General features: G+C 44.7%; 1 protein-coding gene across 3 annotated transcripts in view; it reads left to right on the forward strand.

Moving 5' to 3' along the window:
• Pknox2 (PBX/knotted 1 homeobox 2) overlaps positions 1-23,734 on the forward strand; it is a 266,622-nt gene that overhangs the window by 227,467 nt on the left and 15,421 nt on the right. For all 3 annotated transcript variants that reach the window (XM_027945514.2, XM_071617192.1, XM_071617193.1), the window contains 4 exons: positions 2,961-3,149; positions 14,980-15,109; positions 15,566-15,663; positions 16,466-16,585. In XM_027945514.2, coding sequence (XP_027801315.2) covers positions 2,961-3,149; positions 14,980-15,109; positions 15,566-15,663; positions 16,466-16,585 — 537 coding nt within the window. The remainder of the gene's footprint in view (positions 1-2,960; positions 3,150-14,979; positions 15,110-15,565; positions 15,664-16,465; positions 16,586-23,734) is intronic.

A 23,734-nucleotide genomic window follows, 5' to 3' on the forward strand; every position in this document is an offset into this window, starting at 1 on the left:
AGACTCCCATGTATTGTTTGTGTCATCAGAACTGGAAGGGAGGACAATGAGCACACCATATATATATATATATATATATATATATATATATATGTGTGTGTGTGTGTGTGTATGTATATACATATATATACACATATATATGCATATATATATAATTGTAAACTTATATGCAATTATAAAAACTAATACAGAGATATCTGTTCCCTTCATGGATAACCATAGCACTATTGCATAAGCAAGAAAAATCCCCCAACCTTATTCACATCTCACCAGTTTTATATGCATTCACGTGTGTATGTATGCAAGTATATAGTTCCATGCAATTTTATCACCTGTTTAGATTCATGTAAACATTATTGAAGTTAAGGAATCAAAGAGTTTCAGCCTCCCTTCTCCTCCTCACCCTCGTTGACCCCTACTTTGTTCTCTATTTTTATAATTTTGTCATTTCAAGAATGTTATATAAATGGCATTATGTGGTTTCTAATCCTTTGAGATTGTTTTTTCTTCTCTCAGCATAATTCCCTCGTGATATCCAAATCGTTGAGCATATCAATAGCTTATTCTTTTTTATTACTAAGTCAGACACCATGATACAGATGGACTATAGCTACTTTATCACTCACTTATTGAACTATATTTGGGTCTTTCCAGTTTGAGACTATTAGAAATAAAACTGCTTTGAACCTTCATGCACAGGTATTAGTGTAAATGTATATTTTTTTATTTCTCTGGAATAAATACCCAAGAATGCAATTGCTGAGTTGTATGGTAAAGCAAATACTTAGTTTTGTAAGAAACTGTCATCATGTTTTCCAGAGTGGCTGTACCATTTTACATTCCCACTATCACTGTATGAGTGTGTAGTTTTTAGTTCCTTACTAGCATTTGGTATTATCACTATTTTTCATTTTAAGCATACTGATGGGTGGGCAGTGATATCTCATTGTGGTTTTAATTTGCATTTCCCTAATGGCTAATGACATTGAACATCTTTTCATGTGCTTATTTGCCATCTGTATATCCTCTTCAGTGAAATGTCTGATCATGTCTTTTGCCTGTGTTCTAATTGGGTTATGTGTTATTTTACTGTACAGTATTAAGAGTTCTTTGTATATTCTACGTACAAGTGCTTTGTAAAATAGGTGGTTTGCAAATATTCTCTTGCAGGCTATGCAGTCTTTTCATCCTCTTTACAGAGTCATGTGAAGAGCAAACATTTTTAATTTTGACCAGGTCAAATTCATCATTTTCCATTTCTGAATCATGCTCTGGTATCAAGTCTAAGACCTCTTTGCCTAACCCTAGATGCTAAACTTTTGCTTCTGTTTTTGGCTTTTATTCCCCACCAAAGTGTTATGGTTGGAGTCTTACATTTAAATCTTTGTTCTACACTGAGTTAATTTTTGTCTAAGATGGGAGGTTTAGAAAATTGATCAAACTATATTATATTGTGTGCATGTGCAAAAAGTAGCAGCACATCCAATTATTATGTATAACTATAATGCACCAATAAAAATACATAATTTTTTTCAAAGATGTGAGGTTTAAATCAAAGTTATGATTTTTTTCATTGTTTTTTGTTTTTGTTTTGCTTATGGAAATCCAATTATTCCAGCACCATTTAAACAACCCCTGATTGAAAAGCAATTTGGCATTATTCATCATGAGCCATGTCTATAGCTTTTCTCCTGTCATTTCTGGGAACTTATCCTAAGGAAATAATGCAGAAACAGGGAGGTAAATCTACAGGATTTGAAAATATTCTCTGTAACACTTTTTATAAAATTGAAAAATTGGAAGTAATCTAAATGCCCAACAATAGGGGATAAGCTGAGTATGGCACACATGGAATAATACACAATAATTAAAAATACATTTACATATTAACTGTTACCCATTCAACAACTATATATTCCATATCTATACATGTTAGTACTGAAGATAACATAGTGAGCAAATTAGACACCCCTCCTCTCTCCTCAAATTCACAATCTAGAAGAAAAAAAATACAGAAAACAATTCTGTATAGAAAAATACATTAGTCAAACTAAGGGGAAAAAAATCACATGTATCAGGTTATTGCAAAATGGATAAAATATAAGCTTGTGGAAAAAACAAAAAGCATCCTTCTTTTAGGTCCATTGGATCAGTTTTTTTCTTTTTCAACCCTCTGTTTTCCTTACCTTCCATAGTATTTTTCTTCTATTTAATAATAAATAGCAAAGTTTCAATTGCAAAGTAGCTTCTTGCTTGGTAAGGTCAGGAATCCCCATATGAAGGGGCAATGGGCACACATACAATCATCTAAAGGGCACAGAGAACAGACAGTTAGGTATCTGGTGCCCAGCTAAGCCATGCTGGATTATTCAGTCAGTCAGCAAGTACCCATGGAGTGTCCACAAGGTAACCCATGACACATGAAGCACTCAGAATATGAGTTTAAGAACAGACAGTCCCTGACCTCTTGGGTCACTTACAACAAACTCTAATCTCAATCTTCCTTATGCTTGTTCGGTAGTTCACACTTTGCAGAGTGCCATCGTGTACATTCCCTCAGATGATCGCCTCAGTGAACCTGTAAAGTTGTTAGGGAGGGTATAATTATCCCCATTTGTTAGACACTAAGATGCAGAGAGCATAAGCAACTTGCCCAAGGTCACACAGATAATAAATGGCAGGCCTGGAGCTTGAACCTGGCCCTTCATCTCTAAGGCCAGTGCTGTTCTCAGAATACCACAATTGCCTCAAGAACAGCTGTGATAACAGTGGGCTCAGAGCATGAGAATAATCAGCAGAGAGCCATAATGAGAATTTAAATCTGTGGATGAGAAAGCATTGCCTATGGCAGGGATGGCTCCTCTCCCCTGCTGGGGCTGGGGCTGAGGCTGGGGATCCTGGCAGTGAGGGGCCTGTGTGTGATGCGGATGCCTGGTCTTACCTCTCCTCCCTTTCCCCAGATGGTGAAGGCAATCCAGGTCCTGAGGATCCACCTGCTGGAGTTGGAGAAAGTCAATGAACTCTGCAAGGACTTTTGCAACCGTTATATCACCTGCCTCAAAACCAAGATGCACAGTGATAACCTGCTCAGGAATGACCTCGGGGGACCCTACTCCCCCAACCAGCCCTCCATAAACCTTCACTCACAGGTAACACACAGGCTGGGTCCTATTTCCTAATCCAGGTTTGTAGGAAGGTCCAAAAGTCCCCAGGCAACCTCAGAAAAGGAATTCAACTCACTGAATCCTTTCACCAACAGGCGCCTCCTCTGATCCCCATCTTCTGTATCTCCTAGAAAATGACAAGATCTGAGAGAGATAATGTCCAAAGTAATTCCTGGCTTCCCTGCCCCAGATTTCCAAAGGAAAGGGAAATGGGAGCTTCCCTGGAGGATGAACTGCAGATGGGCTCAGATCTCTTGGCCCACAGGCTCCTCCAAAGAGCTCAAGTGAGAACTTTCTGTGCTCCTAGGAAAGAGGCTTCAGGGAATGTGGGTCTTCTCCAAGTCCTGCCCATCTAATGAATGATGACAGTTCCACAGGACAGCTTCTCCAGTAATTCACCCTATCCTGGTACCTCTCTCCCATTAAGGTTTAGGACCCTGTAAATGTCACCTCAACCTACCCTATTCCAAGACTCTCCTGCCACCTACATCCTAGGAACATGGAGATGAGGAAGCGGTGTCTGTGTGCTATGGGAAAGAGTGGGCCCTTCTCTGCAGGGCACAATGTTTTCCTCAAACCTTCAAACTAAGAAAGCTGCCTGGTTATACCTTCATACCTCACTTGCTGGCATTTATATAAGCCATAGACTCATCACTATGTTCCCCTTTCACTGAGTTCCTAAGTCCAGAAGACACACAGGGAGCCCCTTCTGCACTCATTCCACCATCCCCAGAGGCTTACATTGCCCTCCTCGTTAGACAATCAGGTGTGGGGATGAGGGTAAACTTTCTAAGAATGAATGGCGTGAGGTGCTGGGAAGGATGCCAAGGAAAGGTTGTGCCATTTATATCCCTCGGCCTATAAGGATAGGTTGGTAGGGGAAGAGGGAGGGATGGGCTGATCTGAAGAAGGCAGCCCCCTGCACATTGTGACAACAAGCACTGATGACACTTGGTATCACTTCAGACCCATCCCAGTGGGATCTCTGTGGGACACAATAGTGAGTACTGCACAGGACACAGGGAAAGAAGTTTATTTCCTCTTCCTCTTGCTTGAAATCACCAAATCACTTTATTACAGATCTAAAAACAGCAGCCCCGGCTTCTGCTTGCTAATATTCTCTTGAAATAGACTCATTCCTTCAGAGTCTTATTGTACTTTCCCTTATGATCAAAATTAGCAAGAAACTTGCATAAAAGAGGACAATAATTGCTCAACGAGCATCTCGTTTGTAATTTATTAGTTTCTATTATTGTGGGTTACCATGGTGACGCTGCGCAGCCCCGGTGACGGGAGAGATGTAAGATAGGAGCTGAGGAGGCTGTGAGGCCTCACCAAATGGAGATGCACATTTTTATCAGTAATTTTCATGAAAATAATAAGTGAGGAGTTAATGAGATGGAAAGCCATCCTGTGGCTATTGTGAATTTTTTTTAAGTGTTGATCTAATTAGAATGCATCGGTCAGGAAAAGTAATGAGGATTTAGTGCCTCACAGAGATGTGAGGATCATATCAGAAAATTAGCACAAGTCTTTGGAAATAATCAGGTCCTTGGAGAGGCACCGGATTTCCCCTCCTGGGCCTTCTGACTCTACCTTGAGCTCTGGAGTTGGGGGTGTACCAAGGTAGTGGAGGAAGGAAGGGGGGCAGAGGGCTTAGCAGCCACAGTGGCCCCCTCAGGGTTAGGGGTCTGAGGCTGACAAGCAAGGCTGTGGGAGGAGTGGGGTTTTTGGAGAAGGGGACAGTGGACTCTGAGATGCTTCCTGCAAAAATCAGCCTTCCCTGGAATGCCTGTATTCAATGCTTCTAAGCTTTGAGGAAAGGGGGAAGAATTTGATTCCTATCCCTGAGAGCATCAGATCCCTCCCTGAGGGTGAGGCTGGCCCTGGGGTAAGCCTGCAGAAAGGCCTCTGATCTGCAGGGAAAGAGGAACTCAGACAATTGGGCAAAAACAAAGACACTTAGTAAGGCATTCCTACTTGGTATTACTCAAGCTGTCCTTTCATTTTCTCTGATTGCCACTGCCTCCTTCACTCAGGCTTCAGTGGGTAAATAAGGTAATCGTACATCTGCTGCTGTCCTGACCCGCCCTCCTGTCTTACCTGGCCATCCTTCAGCCCCGCTTCACACCCACACACTTATTAAGTTCCCGCTGCTGGACTGTCGTCCTAAAGCCACTCTGAGTTTTCACATCTGCCTAACTGACATCCAAGACCCTCCTAAATCCAGCCTCAGCCTTCTTCCTGGGTCAATAAGCCTAGTCAAGATACTACAACTTCTTTTCCATGCCAGTTTGTTCAGGGAACACTTTCGCTCTGACACACCTCTCTCTGCAGAGCGAAACCAGACTCTACCCAAGGGAAGTGGCAAGGCTAAACCTTTGGAGGTCTCGCTTATCCCCCATCTAGAATGGACTTTTCCTTCACTCAACTGGCTGCGGAACTCATTCAGCCACTGAAAGGGCAAACATCACATGTGACTTTAGATGATGGACATTTATGTCAGTTTCATTTTCCTTTTCTAGACAACAGGGTTTTTGTTGTTGTTGTTGTTTGTTTGTTTGTTTGGTCTTAGTTGAGACAGTATTTTATATACTTAAAATCACCAAATCACTTTATTGCAGATCTAAAGACAGTGGCCCAGGCTTCCACTTGCTAATATTCTCTTAAAAAATGGGCTCATTCCTTCGGAGTCTTATTGTACTTTCCCTTAGGATCCCGACCGTGCACAAGGTGTGCATGATCCACCACCAGCAAGTATTTGTTGAGAGAGGTAATGAAGTGGGGGGTGTGGGGGAGGAATCCAAAGTGAGGGGGAAAATAGGAAGAAAGAGAAAGGGGAGGAAAGACAAATATAGAGGCCAACATTCAGGAGGGAGGGAAGGCCAGGCTGAAGTATTGGACAAGAAGAGAAAGAGACAGGAATCCACACAGACGGAGGAAAAGGGAGATGACTCTAAGGAAGAAAGCGACAGAAAGAGGAGCTGGCAGCAATAGTGAGAGGATGACGGAATTGGGCTCAGTGCACTGTGTAGGCACGTGGGGGAAAAGAAAGTGAGTAGTCCTATGCTGTCCATCCATATCCCTGCTCCCTGGTCACTGAGGTAGGGCGGGGGCTTGCATGGGTTCTCCAAAGAAGGAGATCTTCTGCTGTCAAAGGACTGGTCCAGAGACTTTCCGTGTGGTAGACTGGTCTCAGGAGCCAACACAGAAAGGAGGGAGGCAATCAGCATGTGTGGTGTGCGCATGCGTGTGCCGCACATTCGTCATGCTCCGACCTTAATCCCCCCAGCCTGAAATAGCTGCTCTGAGCGCCAGCCCAGCCTGAGGAGGGGTGTCTACCCTCTGGAACATGATCCTTGGGATCAACATCCCGGCTGCCTGCCAGCTTTGTTGCAAACTGCTGGCTCATAGTTTTCCCTGTGTGCTAATCACCCAGCCTTGTGTGGCAAATTGGGAGACATTTTTGTCTTCCAATTGGTTGCCCCACTCCCAGATGCCATGTTGTATCCTCGCGCGAGCTCTGTGGGGTTTGGAGTGTTCCCTGCTTGCCTTCCACTTTTATATGTGGGTTTTCTCTGTGGGGGTGGAATGGAGGTGGGAAGCAGTAAAACTAAAACAGTTTCAAAGGATTTAAGCTAGCTTTCAACACAGCTAGTTCTTTCCACCTCCCTAGGAAGCCATCCCATTCTGCCCGCACCCACCAATTTCCAGGCTTCTTGCAGGGGCAGCCTCCTCAGTACCCAGGACACTCATTTTAGACTGCTACTCTGGGTTCTCCTGTCCTTCCTAGAGGGCACAAACTAAACTATTTCACTAGAGAGAGTCCAGCTCCTGCCTTGCTCGATCAAGTACTAATTTGGCCTGAAATTCATCCCTCTTTCTCCTTAGAGATTTAGACTCAGCTCTATTACAGGCGAATCAGACTGAGCCACAGTTCATTCAGTCACCAAGCATCAGGGATACTTACTGTATGCACAATGCTAGGTCCTGTGAGAACACACGTGAATAGTCCAGGAGGAGCTCCCAGTATCAGGGAGAGGGAGCTGTGAGTCATACCTGGAAGTCTAAATAAATGACATCAGCCACAGAAAGCCCAAAGTACGGAAAAAGAGGAGGAAAGAAGCAACTGAAGAGGTGGCGAGAGGGGCTGCAGGAAGGCCCTCCAGATGGAGCAGACCACATGTGAGACAGGAGTTGCCCTGATAGGTCTCCCAAGTGAGAGCCCAGGCCTGACCTCTGGTCCACACATCTTCATGGCCAGGTTTGTTTCTGCCCATACAAACCTCAGCATGGACTAGAGAGGCCAACCGCAGCATTTTACCCACTGTGATGGGAGAAGCTGCAGATTCACTGGCCTTGGGAGGGCTTCCTGGGGAAGGAGGTCTTTTAGATGGGCTTGGGAGAGGTAATAGCCCTATTAGTATGTCTAAAGCTGAGTGTTTCCAGTGCTGCAAGAAGTCCGGGAGAAGGTGAGGAGCACAGCCTTTCAGAATCCCCAGAGAGTAGATAGTGGAATATGAAGCTGTCACTGTTCATCTATGCATCCTGCATCCATTCAAGTACTTGCAGAGCCTCCAGGGATGTAAAGATGGACATGGCACAGCCCCTGACCTCAATGTAGAATCAGGAGTATCTTGCAGCCAAATTTATGAGGAGGCTATATTTTGGGGCTGATCATGGTGGCCAGCTGCTAAGATTTTAAAGTGAAGAATATAGACAATGGATCAGGGCTAGAGACACATTGGGGGACAAGTTAATTGAATAGCCACATCTTGTATAGCTCAAAGAAGAACTATATCAGAGCTTTTTTCTTTTTTTAATTATTTATTTATTTAATTATTTATTTTAGTGCTGGAGACTGAACCCAGGCCTTGAACATTCTAGGCAAGGATTCCACCACTGAGCCATACACCCAGGCTCTCAGAGAAGAAAGGGAAGACCATCAGCATTGATTGAGCCTCCCCCAATCCTGTGCAGTCTCAAACTTATCAACATAATAGGTGCTTTACATATAATATGTTATTTGATCTTCACAAAGGGCTTCAGGGTGCACATATTTTCTCCATTTTACACCCCCCAAAAAAGAAACTGAGAGGAAGTAGATACTGGCTCAAGTTCACGGACCTAATAAGTGGCGGTCTAGGGTTGGTCACTCCAGTTTTTGTGTTTTACTGGATGCTTTTCCACTGAGCCCCCTACCACTAAGTTACATTCCCAGACTTTTTAAGTTTTTATTCTGAGATAGGACCTAACTAATTTGCTCAGACTGGTCTTGAACTTGCAATCCTCCTGCTTCATCCTCCTGTGTAGTTGGGATTACAGTTATGTGCCAGTAGGGTGGGCTACTCCAAAACCTACATTCTTCTTGCCATATGGTGATACTTTTTGTGACACAAAGGACAACAGGGGTCCTGGGTCCCAAGTGGGGAGGGATGACCCTGCCTGGCTATAGCATAGGAATTCAGGAAATAGAGATGAAGAAACCAGTTGCTAGGGAGTAAGAAATAGCAGATAGATTGGAAGTGGGGGACAGAGGGGGACAATGTGAGCACAAATTTGAATGCTGGGTTTTGCAATCCAGATACAACTGGTTTTTCAGCTCTGTGACTCTTAACAGAATAGGAAGTGGGCTAATCAGCACATCCCTCCCTGGGAAAGTGGGGCTTGTCTACTGACCTATAGCAGTCTTGCATTTTCAGAGTTGGTATGGGGTAGTGGGGTTGTGGGTCTAGAGGTTCTGCCCATGGACGAGCATCTTAAGGACTTGACCTATGAGTTTCAAGACCAGGTAGGGGAAGGGAAGGAAAGGTGACCTACCTTGAAAGGATGGAAAGGGCACAGCCCAAACCAAAGTGACAAGAAGTTGAGTTCAAACTACCTAGTTCTCTGTTCATAGGCGTTAAAGCTGTTCCTTTAGCTGGTTCCTAGCCCCCAGCCCTCCAGTCAGGGGGCCTGGAGACCAAGAGGCGGTCCTTCCCGCCAGGCCAGTGAAACCTGAGAGTTTCTCTTCTTCCGAGAAGGAATGTTCCTTAAGAGCAGCAGCTGCTGCTTGTCCCCACAGGCTGAGCTGCCTTTCTCTTGAGAGTAAAGCCCCCAACAGGAGTGGGACCAGGACAGGATTAGGTGGCTTGTTTATATGAGCTTGGCTTCCCTGAGGTTGCGAACCTAGCTTTTCTTGGTCTAAGACAGGACTCCAGCTCTACTAGAACACAGAACTCTGCCAGAAAGGGTGTCTGGGGACAGGAACAACCTCCCCACCCATCTAAGTTGTGTGTGTGTGCACTGACACGTCTACCCTTCCAGGCCGCATCCCAATGAGGTCATGTACTTATAAAGCATCCACCATGCACTTAATATTGTGTTGGGCAGTTTCGGGGATGTCAAAGAAAGATCCTTCTTTCCCTCAAAAAACCTTGTGACTAAGCTAAGGCAAGAGGACACCTACATAAAAAAGAGAACCATTCTGGTGTGTGTTCGGTGTGTAGGGCAGAGAGGGAGCCCTGAAGAGTCAAGAGGATGGCCTGTATTAATGCCCTAGGTAGGGACAGATCCTCCAGCAGAAGTGGGGCATTCTGAACCCACCCCCGCCCTTCCCCCAACCCAGGCAATTTAGCCCCAAAGCCTTCCTCCTATGGATTGAGGTGGTGGATCAGCAGAGACCCCTAGTGGCCAGGGTGGGGATGGCAGGTGCTGGCCCCAAGCCCTACTCCTCTGCACTGCCCCCACTAGGGAATGACATTGGTTTTGCCACAATCCTCAGCTACAAGGACCTTTGCAAGGCCATTCAGTTCATTCTCCTGTTTCATGGGCATCCTGGTAAGATAAAATTCCAACTATTGCAAATAGCTCCAAGGGAAACTTTTTTTTTTCATTCTTTCATTTTCCATCCCATCTTGGTTTCTTCCAGAAATTGCTTCTTTGAGTGGAAATTCAAAGTCTCCCTGGGTAGCTTAGCTTAACCTTTCCCTGTTAACAGTGAAGAACGGTGCCTCAAAGAGGGACAACTCTTCCTGGTAAATGACATCAGACCGATGTCTGAGTCCACAGCCTCTGTCAGTTCATGTGTGCCCCACAGCCCTCTAACTTCTAAAAATCATCCTCGAGCCCTTCCTGTTTCTTAATCATAATTTCTGAATAATAACTTCTATGTTACAAAATGAGATTTGAAATAAAACTCACACAGCAGGCCCAGGACCAGGGTGTTGAGGTAGGCCAGCGGGTCTCACTCCAGAAGCAGGCATGCTCCACTCTTCTAAACCCATGGCCCTTTCTTGCAATTTGTTTCTGTGACTCAAGCAAACAGCACAGGGGGAATAAGAGTGTGTGACATCCAGGGAGCCTGTGGAGCACAAATTGTGGGTTTACATCTGGTAGCCAGGCTTTAGGCAGAGGGACACCATACCAAGTTCCTGATGGGACAAGGCGAGGAGTTCTTGGGCAGGATAACCAGATCTCACTCCTTGGGTCCTGGACAATTCAAGCAGGGACTTGAGACTCTAGATGCTGGAAAATGACACTAAAACTTACCAGATGTGATTCTCACCTCTTTATGGGTGCTAAGAAGCCTAGAAGGAAGTGGCTGTATTTGGATCCAGGCAGAGCAACATGCACCTGGATTTGGAGTCTGATAAGCCTCCAGGGGAAGCTGCCGAGCACTGTTTGCTTAGCCAACAGATTCTTTCCCAGCGGCCGCTACCAGGTAACTCCTTTCTTCAGAAAAGACTTGTAGACTCTTCCTGAAGATTTGGAACTTCCCTATCGCCATTCTGTGGAGCTAGGGACAAAGGCTCGTCTTGAAATTGCAGCAGAGTGGTGTCTTGGAAGTAGTTTGAGACAGGGGATACACTTAGAATTATGGGGCTTGGCATGGGAGCTGAAGAGCATTTTAGGCAAGGAGGCATGGCTGACGGGGACATGTGGCAAGATTTGTGCCACTCTGACTGGCTGTGCAAACTCGGCTGAACTACTCCTGTTGCTAAAATCCTGAGTGGCTCCAGGATTTCTACGACACGTTTTAAGTCCCTGCTATCCTACTCCCTATTTGAATAACCTCAGCCAAAGGAAGTAGAAAATAAATTATGGGATAGCTAAGTGTGGCAGGCACTGTGCTTGCACTACAACTAGTCCAACTGACCCCAGAGCTTGTTTCCTTTCTCTGTGAACATCCATCCCACACTCAGAGCCAAAGGACCTACATTTGAGGCTCAGCTATGTGCCTCTGGGAAGTCACTTCCATTCTCTGAACCTCATTTCCTCTTCAGAAAAGTGGAATAATCTCTCCCTCTGAACCCATAAGGTGATGGAAAGATTAACATGAAATAGTGTTGCCAAAGAATGCTGATATAAAGTGTACATAGTAAGTAGGTAATATTCAGACCCTTATGATCTTTGGGGCCGACCAAGGGTGGTTTTTAAAACTATAGCTGGCTGAGCATCTGATTACTGGCCCTGTGAATCCTTGTCTTTATAAACACCCCACGCCACAGCTCAGGAGGTTTGGGAAACAGTTCCATCTTGCAGAGGTAAGGGAAGAATACTGTTTGCCTAGACTTCTGATATGTGAGGATTTCTTTCCTCTTTCTCACTCCAGCTAAGATATTGCCAGCCCTGACCCTAACTTTGGTCTCTATCCCTGAAGTTTTCCATTCTATTCCTTTGCTGATACAATTTGGCTGTCTCTCAGAACCTCCTAACCAAAGGTCCAGAGAAGGGAAAGAAGTGGAAGGAGAGAGAAGGATCTCATCCAATGCATAAATTGTCTTCAGTTACCTAAACCGGGTGAGCTGGCATGGAACTTGTCCAAGCCACAGGGTAGAGAGTCAACCAGAGTTTGAATAAGCAGATGAATTATCCAGGTGCTATCTCACCCTTCTGTCTTTGGCTGGAAGACTGTGTGTTGGTTAAATCCCAAGGGACACATCTTGTATTTATATTACTGACTTTGCCTGAAATTTCCTAATCTTTCTGGATACGTTTTTGGGGTGAAGAAAGTCTAAGACAACTCTTTATGCTTAAAATTCTCAAATGTGTCTACCAAAAGAGGAGCACCATAGTATGGATGATTTCAGAGTATTGAGCAGTCAATTCCATTGGCTTTAGGGTGAGTGGCATGGAGGATCCCATTCCTCACTTCAATTTACCTTGCAAGTTTGCTTCAGTTTCAAATAATATCAGGACTGGTTTACAGTCCGTGAGAATGGTTGGTTGGGGTTTTGGAATGATGGAGCTCAAACTTGGAGGAACCTCATGACTAAAACCTCAGACCTCAAGGGCTCCTGAATGGCAGCACTGGGCCAACCCATTTTATAAAGGAGGAGGTGAAGCCCATAGAAAGAAGCATCATGCCTAGATTCCCAAACTCAGTGCCTTTTCTCTGGCCTACATGCTGCTTTGGACTTCTTTAGGATTATTCTTATCTGTTCCCTTTACCCTCAGTGACTAGGGTTCAAGGGGGCCCCTTGTATACCAGAATCTAGCACAAGGCAGGTGTTTAGTATCTGTGGCTAAAGGAGAGCTGTGCTGTAGTCCTGTTGCTGTTGACCCACTGTATGACCTTTTGCAAGTCCCTGAAGCCTCTAAATCTCAGTTTCTTATTTGTACTTCAGGGAGTTGGGTATGTGGTATCTGTAAGGGGCTCTTACAATTTCTTAGGTGTCTACATGTCTGGCCCAATTTTAGACTCCAACTGCATGAACAACCAGGCCAAGAGTTTTGACTCAAATAATGAACCTCATTGATTAGGAAGCTCTGCAGAGTCCCAGCAAGGGGAAGCCAAGGAAAGAGCTGCCCTCTCCCTTTCCTAAGGTCACAGTGGGAGAGGTGAGCCAATAATAGAAGCAAGGCTCCCTCCTGCTTCATTCACCAGGAGGAGTGAGTAGTGGGACCCAAAGGTCCATGAGGCAGGTGGGAGGTAGGAGGGCTCCACTCTAGTTTTCCTGGTACTGTGTATTTATAGGTGCTAGTTCTCCAGTCCTCAGGCCAGGGATAGTCCAGCAGGGCAAGAAAAAAAGGTTAGTTGGGAGCAGATGCCAAAGGGGATTTCATCAGCATAATCCAGTGAGATATAGAAACCAGCACCTACTTCCATATCCTAGGGAGTTCTGCCAATTCTCAGTGCCAGGATCTGGGTGGAAACTCGCTGTACTGTGCCTTGTGACACTTTCCCTTTGTCTGTCACTACAGGTTGGCAATCATTGGCTCAAGGTTTCTTCCAAACACAGGTGTCTTCTCGTTTCAAATTCTAGACTTTCCCTGGAGACTGAGGACCCAGGTTTCTTCCAGTCTTAAAACAAAAGCTAGGAAGCTGGAGTCATCTCCCCAACCACCTCATTTAGTCTATTTTCTTGACTGCTTTGCTGTTTCTAAATCTTTGCAGTTCATACCTATGATTGTAGCATTTGAGCTTTGAAATGTCAGCCTATATGGCCATTGGACCTGTTAACTGGTTCAAGCCCGGTTTTTCAGATAAAGAATTGTGACTGGGAGGAGCAAGAGACCCAGGAGGGTCTCCCTCAAGCCTCCTTCTTCTCTCTCTCGTTCTCTACCTTTCTTGCTTTTTCCAAATCTAGAGACACTGACTTCTCACACATCTGGGTCCCTTTTTTCAAACTCTGAGGCCCAGAACCTTGTGTAGGTTCCCCAGAAAAGGAGGCCCATTTCTCCTGAGGCCTGCAGTCAAGCCTTACCTGTTGTCAGGTTCCTTAACATCAAGTTCAAGGTTCAAGTGTTAAATGATGAGAGGAAAAGGGGACCAGAAAAAATTCTCTTCTTAGCTGCCTTGACTACTGCAAAAACAAACCACAGACTGTCTACTGGTTAACAGTGAAGGGCAAAGGGAATTCTGTGTTGGGAGCCTGAGGGAAAAAAAAGAAAGAATTGATGATGTGCTGAAGGCAATGAAGTTGAGGCTTATATAAGACAAATTATGCTGAGGCTATTTTTTATTTTTTATTACTATTTTTTATTTTTTCCACATTTTTATTGGTGCGTTATAATTACACATAATGGTGGGATTTGTTGTTGCATATTCATTTGTGCACCTGATATAGCAATATAATTTGGCCACTATCATTCCCCAGTATCTTATTATTTTTTAAACAAGCATTTTAAAACAATGTGCTGGGGTTAAGGATACAAAGGTAAAAGTTGGAGGGCAGCGGGTGTAGCTCAGTGCTAGAGTGCTTGCCTGGCATAGGCAAGGCCCTGGGTTTCATCTCCAGCACCTTAAAAATGTAAATAAAATAAAATACTGGAGGGTGCTTTGTGCCTATTATGAAGTCTAATAGAGGTGTGCTAAAGATTATGAAGAAGAGAGGCACTGGGTGAGAGAAGGGCGAGGGAACACTTCTGGCACAGTTGAATTTGAGGAATGAGTAGATGCTGAGGATGGAACTCAGTCCTCAGCCATGGCTACACCTGGGGAGTTTTAAAACCCCAAAGTCCAGGACACACCCCTCACCCATTAAATAATAATCTCTGGGGCTGGATCCCACACATCATCACTGGAATTTCCAAAATGTAATCTAGGTGAGACCTACTGGTTTAGGGGACAATTTGTGCCTCAGGTTGTCAGAGGAACAGAATAGTTAAATGGATGACCATTGTTGCCTTTTGGGTTTGGGTTTTATCTATTTTTTTAAATACTGAGCCTTCTTACTCTTTCTGTAAAGCCAAGGGAATTGCTTTCTGGATTCAGGGCTGGGGAGGAGCAGAAAGGAGGGAAGAGGGAAGGCAAGAGAAGAGGGAGATCTGGGACCTGAACCATCTAAGCTGTCTGGGACATTGTCACAAATCACACCTTCCTTTCTACCAGGACCTCCTGCAGAATTCCCCCAATTCCATGTCTGGAGTCTCCAATAACCCCCAGGGGATTGTGGTCCCAGCCTCAGCGCTCCAGCAGGGCAACATCGCCATGACAACCGTCAACTCACAAGTCGTGTCAGGTCAGTACAGGGAATATGGAGCAGGGGTTCATGGGGAGCACCAGGGGAGAAGGGTGGCCCCTAAGGAATCCCAGGATCAGGGCATGTCCTGTGCTAAGGGAAGGGCTTCCAGCTGTTTCTTGACTACAGTGTTCTGCAAATGGTTGGCGCTAAGACCTGATTGGGATGGGTTGGAACAAATTTGGGTCAAATTCTCATGCTTCCCTTCCCCCAAGACTTAGTAAGGCTATTGTCTCTTTCCCCAAACACTTCCCACCAGAGGCTCTGCTCTAACTCTGGACACCATTCCCCCAGCCCACATACTCTTCCCCTGCAAGTGGAAGAAAGATGCCTCACTGCCCTAGGGCTGCTGAGCAGAGGGTCTTCACATATCAGTGCCAAGCAAATTGGGATCGCTGCTTGCCTTCTCTCCTCTCACTCTATGGCAGGGGACCCAAAAACTGGTTGTCTCCTCAGGTGGAGCCTTATACCAACCGGTTACCATGGTAACCTCCCAGGGTCAGGTGGTCACTCAAGCAATCCCCCAGGGAGCCATCCAGATCCAGAACACACAGGTGAGTGTGTGTAAATGTGTGTATATGTGCATGGGTGAGAGGAGGGCACTTCTGAATGCATACTAGCTGTGAGGCACTTTACACAAATAAATTCATTTAATCCTCACTATTCCTCAAAAGGTATCATTATCCCTACTTTACAGATAAGAAGCTGGGTCTGGTAAATGTTTTTATCAGCTCCTGGGATTTTGCTGCCTCCCTAGTTTACATCAAAGGATCCTGCACTTCCTATTCCTAGTCTCCAGATCAAGCCTCTCTGTAGCTTAGTGGTGTAGAGTGTAGATCTATAGAAAGATCTGAAGTCAGAGGCACAAGATCTGACATTAACTCTGTGATCTTGGATAGGTCTCCTAACCTCTCTGAGCCTCAGAGTTCTTATCAATAAAGGGGGGATTAATAACCAACTGTACACAGCCCAACCACCTACAGGGTTGTTGGAGGATTAACCATGGCGATAGATAGGAAAGTGCTTTGCTAACTCTAAATTATCACAGAAATGCTAATAACTATTAAATGCAAATAAATAGCAAATTGATATCTTCCATACTCTCTGCATGGTCTTGTTTCTTCTATCTTCTCTCACATCCCTCTCTCCTTCCTCCCTTCCAGCTTTTCTTTCTCCTTCTCTTCTCCCCTCACCCCAAGCCTCATCTTCTTTCTCTGAGGGGCTGATGTGGGAGGAGAGGGAAAGGTGACCTTCCCAGGGTCCTGGGAATGAGTTGGGAAAAGGGGTTGGCTGGGAGAGCCCGCCATCTCTAAGGCAACAGGTCCCCAGCTGACTTTTTCTCCACATGCCCTGAAGGTTAACCTTGACCTCACCTCCCTCCTGGACAATGAGGATAAGAAGTCCAAGAACAAACGAGGAGTCTTGCCCAAACATGCCACCAATATAATGCGTTCTTGGCTCTTCCAACATCTAATGGTAAGTGTGTGTGAATGTGTATGGCGGGGGTGGGGGGCCACATTGAGGATGCCAGACTGATGTCATCTCCAGACCTGCAGGGCATGGCCTCAGAGAGGGTGATAGGAATATCAGCTGGAGGCCAGCCCAGGAGAGGCTCCCTCTCCTCCCCCTCCTTTTGGGGTGGGGGGCTAAAGCTGGGAGGCTTTCTAGTACTTGCTGCTGTTACTGCCTCAAAAATATATGACAATAAAGGAGCTAATAGGAATGAACACTTTGGAAAGAGTTCAGTACTGGGCATGTGTACAACATTGTTTTGTGGGCAGAGTAAAGTTCAAGAGGAGGTATTGTGATTACTGGAAGAACAAGTGAATTCTCTCTCAGGGTCCAAAGTTCACTCTGCTGGGGGGGAAGCAATGTATGTATCCATTTCCCTCTGGGTTAGAGCCCCTGGACAAGGTACAGCTTAGGGGAGCTTGGTTAGAACACCAGCTCTGGAGGACAGATGAGGCTGGAATCCTGGCTTTTTCACATAACCAGTTCAGCTCTGTGACACAGAGCCACTGCTGTCATAGGCCTCAGTTCCCACCTTCTTAAATGGCACAATTCCTTGGGTTTAAATGCAGTGTTTATAAAATGCCTACTATGTGCACATAACATGATGGTAGTTACGTGTTTGCATGTGGTGTTAGCTATAAAAGACAAGCCTTTGGTTGAATGTTAGGAATGGCTTCAAAGTTATAATACCCTACAGCACTAATTTCAAGGGCTATGGCAATTAAGACCAAGGACTGTGTGGGTCTGACGTGTGTGTGTCGTGGGGTAGGAAGCAGATTCTGTGACCACAGGCAGGCGTCCAGTAGTCTGGTGTGGCATATCAGGACACATGAATATACAAGACAAATGCAGAGGGGCTATGGATACATGGACCAAGAACTGTGGGAAGAACCAGGAATGAAGAGAGATCTTCCTTTAGAGAGAAGGAGAGAAATCAAATGGACCATGGAGATTAATAATCAGTCAATCCACATCCCTTTATCTGAAATGGGAGAGCCTCCAGAAGCCACAGAAACCAAGCCTCAGCAATGGCTCTCAGATGTTGGGAGCAGAAGACTGAATATGGTCTTAAGGATTCTGTCTTAGAGATGCTGGTCTTTAGTGTGCGCAGAGAATGGGAAGAATCACTGTTTGTGGGATCAGAGTTTGGCATCTCCCCAAAGCTATCCACCCAACTCTCAGGACTTGGTGCATCTCCAGTGTGTTGCTGAACAAGCTCATTTTTAAATCTCTATGTAGTTTGGAAATCTGGAGTTTTGAATTAGAACACTAATTTGGACAGAAGAGGCTAGAAGACTAAGGGTTAAGGCAAGGAGAGGAAGCTGGAGAAACATCCTAGAGCCTAAGCAATGAAGCAAGGGAACCAGGGACAGGTCCAGTCTGGATCTCGAGGGGTGATGCTCTGGTTTCCTGTCTGTTCTGGTTTCCCAAATTTTCAGAAAACCAACGATCCCTTTGGCCAGTTGATGGCCCCAGAAGCCCAGGGTCTTGTTAGAGCTTGCATCCCATACATGAGAAAGAGGGCCTCTCTAGGGAAAGATCTGTCATCTCTGCATGGACCTGTCTGTCACAACCAAAATCAGGGCAGCACAGGCTACCCTATCCCTCAATGGATCAGAACCAGGCTCCATGCATTGTGGTATGATGACAGATAATGATAGGATGGAAAGCTCATGGGCTTTCAAGGCAACCAAACCTGGGTTCAAATCTAGATTTTACCTTTTATTCTCTAATCTGGCCACTCTCAACTCTTGTAAAGATCACAATGAGGGCTGGGGTTGTGGCTCAGCGGTATAGCACTCACCTTGCACATGCAAGGCCCTGGGTTCGATCCTTAGCACCACATAAAAATAAATAAATAAAACAAAGATATTGTGTCCAACTACAAATTAAAAAAAAAAAATCACAATGAGGTCATGAAATAGTTACAAAGACCCTGGAACACTGAGGTGCTTAATAAATGCTTATTCCCTTTCCTCCTTCACCCCTGGTCCCCATGCATTTTTTAATTTGCATAAAGACCTTTTAATTAATTAATTTTTGTTAGAAAGGGATCCCTATATTTAGAAGTATCCAAACACTTCAGGCAAACTTGAGCCCATGAGATTCAATTCAGTTTCAACTCAGAAGTAAATGTTGCAATACAGAAAATATTCTACTCACTTAGGTTTGGGTCAAAATGTAATGCTTCCATTCTAGCCCAAGATCTGTAGGCATGCTATTTTAACAGAAGAACAAAGATGTATGTGTTTAGAGAACCAATCACAATCAAATCTTCACCCAGCAAGTTCTGTATAAACATTAAGTTGGCTATAAAGCATTCATCCAGCTGTTTCTTTTCAAATTTGCTCAGGCCACACACACAAGAAAAGACATAAACTAAAAATAACACAATAACCAGAGGCTGACATCTGAAATCCTCTTCTATTAAAACATCCAGGTCAATGCAACAAGTACTTACATTAAGAGCTGAAATGTTGGGAAATGGTTTAGTTGGTAGGGTTGGATATTAGCATACATCTCCCAACTGCCCAATGATGCTACATAGAATTCATATCTATGAAATATCTGCTTTCATCCTTCAGAGAATTCCTGACAGGAGTGCCCTTATACCATACGATTTGGCATAAACCCAGGAATCAGGAACTACCCTTTGCATTTTTTTAAATGGTTGTAAACACACACCTGTAAACTACCTCAGCTACCTTCCACTCCCCATCTGCAGCTCAACTTTTTAGCCTGAGACTGGCGTGTCACCCAGCTCAGTCCCTTCCGGCTGTGCCCACCTCTCACCTGGGTTCATGTCCTACCCTTTCCCTGTGAGCATCCTCTATAGCTCAGGGTCTGTTCTTTATGCTCTATGGTCACTTCCAACTGGATTTGGGAAGAGAGAGGAAGAGAAGAGGCAGGAGAATTAGCTGAGCACCAAACAGAAGAGAAGAAAGGACTCATGTTGACTTTATAAAGACACTTAAGACAATAGAGAAGTCTTGCCAAAAGAATATGTATGAGCCTTCTGCCTGCCTTCACCCACCCACTCTGCTATTCTCTGTAGCCTGGAAGTGCTTGCAGCTGCAGATGCTAGTAAGAAAGCACTTAGTATTGATAAAGTCCTCCTACAGCTAATGCCTTCAAGACAGTGGCCTCAGGAGATGAGAAGGGATGGGCTGCCAGGCCTCTAAAGTCAGAACCCAGAACTTCTGAACTTAAAACGAAAAATTCTGGTCACTCTAGAGTAATAAGTATACACAGCTGGCCTCTACAGATCACAACTGCCCCTGCAGATCACAGCTGTCCCCTGCAGATCATGGCTGTCCTCTGCAGACCACAGCTGGGCCACACAACCTGGGGCATCATCAGAGCAGCCTGGTCATCTGTGTACATGTGCACACACATACACTCCCTGCCAGACCCCAGTTTCAGGACAGACGCTGAAAGGCTCCTGGTAACCAGGCTCAGGGGAGGGGAGATAGGATTTAAAGCCAAGCAGATTGGGGTATGAATTGAATTTCTTGCAGTAGCTACATCATCACTCTGATTTTATTTCTTTGAAAAGAATAAGATATTTATTTCCCCTGGTTGTGAACATTAAATAAGAGAACATCCTTAAAGAGCCAGGTCTACCATATAGTCAATTTAAGAAATTGTTCACTTTGAACTTTCCAGATCAGCCAACCAAGAGCAAGTTTTTAAGGGTAAAGCCCAACATTTGTGAAAATTAATTAAAGGTGGATGGCTAATGTGTCATTTTGATCTGTAACACCTGCTGAGTTTCCCATTATCTAATCCTAAGAGTATACTGACGAGTGCAGTGGCTTTCCCATGCTATGTGTGTGCATCAAATCTTTATTCTTTATGGCTCTGACTCTGTGCTAAATTTCTCAAGAATAGGGACCATGCATTACCCTTGTCTGTGGGCCCCATGGCATTGGTTCCTGATATATGTACCTTCATAGGACTTTGCTTGGCATTGCTGCCAAAAAGGAGTTCCATGGTGAAATGTTTGAGCAAATCTGGGTTCTACAAGGGTTAGCCTATTTCTTTTTTCTCAGTGTACTAGGTGGCATTGGGAGTTCACAAGAGGGTTAAGGCTTGAGGCTTCTTCCAAATGTATTTGATGGCTCCAAATCATTCTTGTTATCATTGTTGCTCTGAGAAACAACCCTGAGACAGAACAACTCTTGGGAGAGAGAACTTCAGGGTAACAGCACAGTGGGCATGCAGTACCTACCTATTCAGTTTGGGGAAAGAAGAGTGGAGAAGGTATAAAATAAAAACATACCTCAGTGTTCCACAGATGTTCTGTATCCGGTGCAGCTGGGACAACTAGTTTGTTGGTTAGATAATTGGGAAAGATGGTTTAAAAAAAAGGGGGCGGGGGGGAGCAACCATTCAAAAGATTTGCTTTATGTTAATTTAAAAGATGTGTATAAATTAATTTGCTAATCTTTGATGTAGGACCAAGGTCCTTTTCTAATTAATGTTTATCATTTTTCTTGCATAAACCTTTTCCATAATAAAATTTCTTTAAATTCCATGTTTATTTAAAGAGAAATAAGAACATTGACATTTGGGAGCTAATCTGGCTACAAGATCTTTCTGGATTTTTCTTGTACATTCCAATGCCCTATATCTATCTCACCTGATCCTAACTATTCAGCTTTTCCTTTCCTTTCCTTCTTTTTTTTAACCTAGGTCCTCGAGCATGCCTGACAAGTGCTCTCTACCACCGAGCCTACTATTACTATTATTACCCGCTCCATATTTAGCATTTTTAAGCAAATTTGAGTTTCAAGATTTTCCAAAGCATTTTTAGTTATCTTAGCAACAGAACTCTTTCTTTTTGCACTCATATTTCATTGGTTTACAGGGCAGGTCATTAAATTATATTGTTATAACGTCTTTAACTGTCATACACCAATCTGGATACTAACACTGAGGAGTTTATGATAAACAGATAATTTGGCTGATGGATATTCTACAAAGCAGCCCTTTCATCTCAAGTATCAGGATCTGATGACTGGCAATTGTTATGGTTTACAGAAGAAATGAAGAGCATTATGTCATTTACTACCTTGGCCAAATAGATACTAATTTTGAGCACTCTATAGTAAATATTGGTTTTTCTGCCATCTTCTTTTCTGCAGGCAGAAGTTAGGGGTTTTTTTTGTTTTGTTTTGTTTTTTGTTGTTGTTGTGTTTGTTGGTTGGTTGGTGGGTTCCTTTTGTCCTGTGTCTGAGGCTTCATGTCATTTCCGCTGTTCTGTGGCATTAGCAGCTACAGACATGAGTTCAGAGATAGACAGCTCCTGAGATGGAGGTTACCTCTGGAGCCTTTTTTGTGTCAGGCTGCAGTGAGATTGGGATAGTTTCATCCATTTGCTGCTGACTGCTGAGTCCCTAAAGAATCCAGTGACATTTTCTTGCTCTTGCATTTTGGCTGAAAGAAGCTAAACTCCTGCTGGAAGCAATCATTTCATAGCACACCCAGGTCAGGTGGAAGTCCTGGCGGAGGGTCCTCCCTCCCTGTGGAGGAGGGAGAGGTGCTGAATGGAGGAAGAGGTGCTATGCCTCCTCCCCAGCTTTGGCTCCCACCTGCTCCACTCCAGATCCCAGCATCATCCTGCTTGCCAGGTGATTCTGCTCATCTGCATCCCCAGACATGGCAGTTCTCTGCATGCTGCTGCCATAGTACACGAGCAGTTCGCAGGCCAGGAAGTCCTGGAGAGGAAACCAAGCTCCAGCACAGCAGTCACTCCTGCACCAACCATGGCAGCATGCCAGTCTGGTCAGCGCTGTACTACATTGTCCCTTTCAACCCACACAAGTACCCTAGGAGGTGGGTACAACTGTCCTCATTTTACCAGTGACAAAACTGGGACCCAAAGAAGGCAACACGTTTCACAATGTCACACAGATAATAAGATCGCATAGGATTTGAACCCAGAACCTGTGACCTGGGGCTCTAACCTCCTACCCACTTGGCTTTTACTGTCTCCACATAGAACCCAAGGACATTCAGAGCTTTCATGCTAGGTAAATCAGAGGGGAACCCTGACTTCTGTCTGAAGCACAGAGCCCTATCTTGGAAAAGGTCTCGGATCTTTGTATGGCCGGGCCAGTTTTCAGAAATCACAGTGAAACTGTTTCTAACACACCCCATCATCACATTCCTCAGCCAGGGCCCAGCTGTGCTCCACTCACTGCCATTGTCCCCCCTCCTCCTGCCCCACATCCATGTCTACCCAGCCAGCAGAACTGAGGGCCTTGCTCCAGGCCCTCGTATGAACTCAACTGTGGGCAGAATGCTGAGTACATAAAAGGCACCGGGTGGCCTTCTCTTATGACTTTTTGAATTGAAACATAATTCACATGCCATAAAATTCACCCTTTTAAACTGTACAATTCAGTGAGTTTTAGTATATTTACAGCATTGTGCAATCATCACCACTATCTAATTCTAGAATATTTTCATCACTCCAAGAAGAAATCCCGTACCCATTAGCCATCACCCCTCAGCCCCTGGCAACCTGGGATCTGCTCCCCATCTCTAGGCATCTGCCTATCCCAGACCTTCCAAATGAGTAGAATCATATAATGTAATCTTTTGTGTCTGGCTTCTTTCACTTAGCATGTTTCCAAGGTTCATCTAACCCCCACTCCCCACGCTGGGGCTAGACCTCGGCAATCTATGTTGTAGCATTTCATTCTGTTTTGTAGCTCAGTAATATTCCACTGTGTGGATATGCCACATTTTGTTTATTTCTTCACCAGTTGATGGACATTTGGGTAGTTTCCACCTTTTGGCTTATAGGTAATGCTGCTATGAATATTCATGTACTCCATGTGATTTCTGAGTTCCACCTTATCCTACAGATTCTTCACCAGATTCCCAGCTACCTTCCCCACAACCCTAGCACCTCACATGCTGGACTCACCCTGACCAGGGGAAACAGAGTGGCTGCATTCCCAGGTACAGCTTGTGCCCTGAACAGGGCTTCCGGCCAAGGAGGGCACGTGGAGGTGAAATCCATCCAGTTGCTGCTGCTGCAAACATTCTTTGCATGCCTCACCACTTCCCTGTGCAGGACTCCGTGTTAAGTCTTGAAGGAAT

This window comes from Marmota flaviventris, chromosome 9 (assembly GCF_047511675.1).
Source record: "Marmota flaviventris isolate mMarFla1 chromosome 9, mMarFla1.hap1, whole genome shotgun sequence".
NCBI classification, from domain to species: Eukaryota; Metazoa; Chordata; class Mammalia; order Rodentia; family Sciuridae; genus Marmota; species Marmota flaviventris.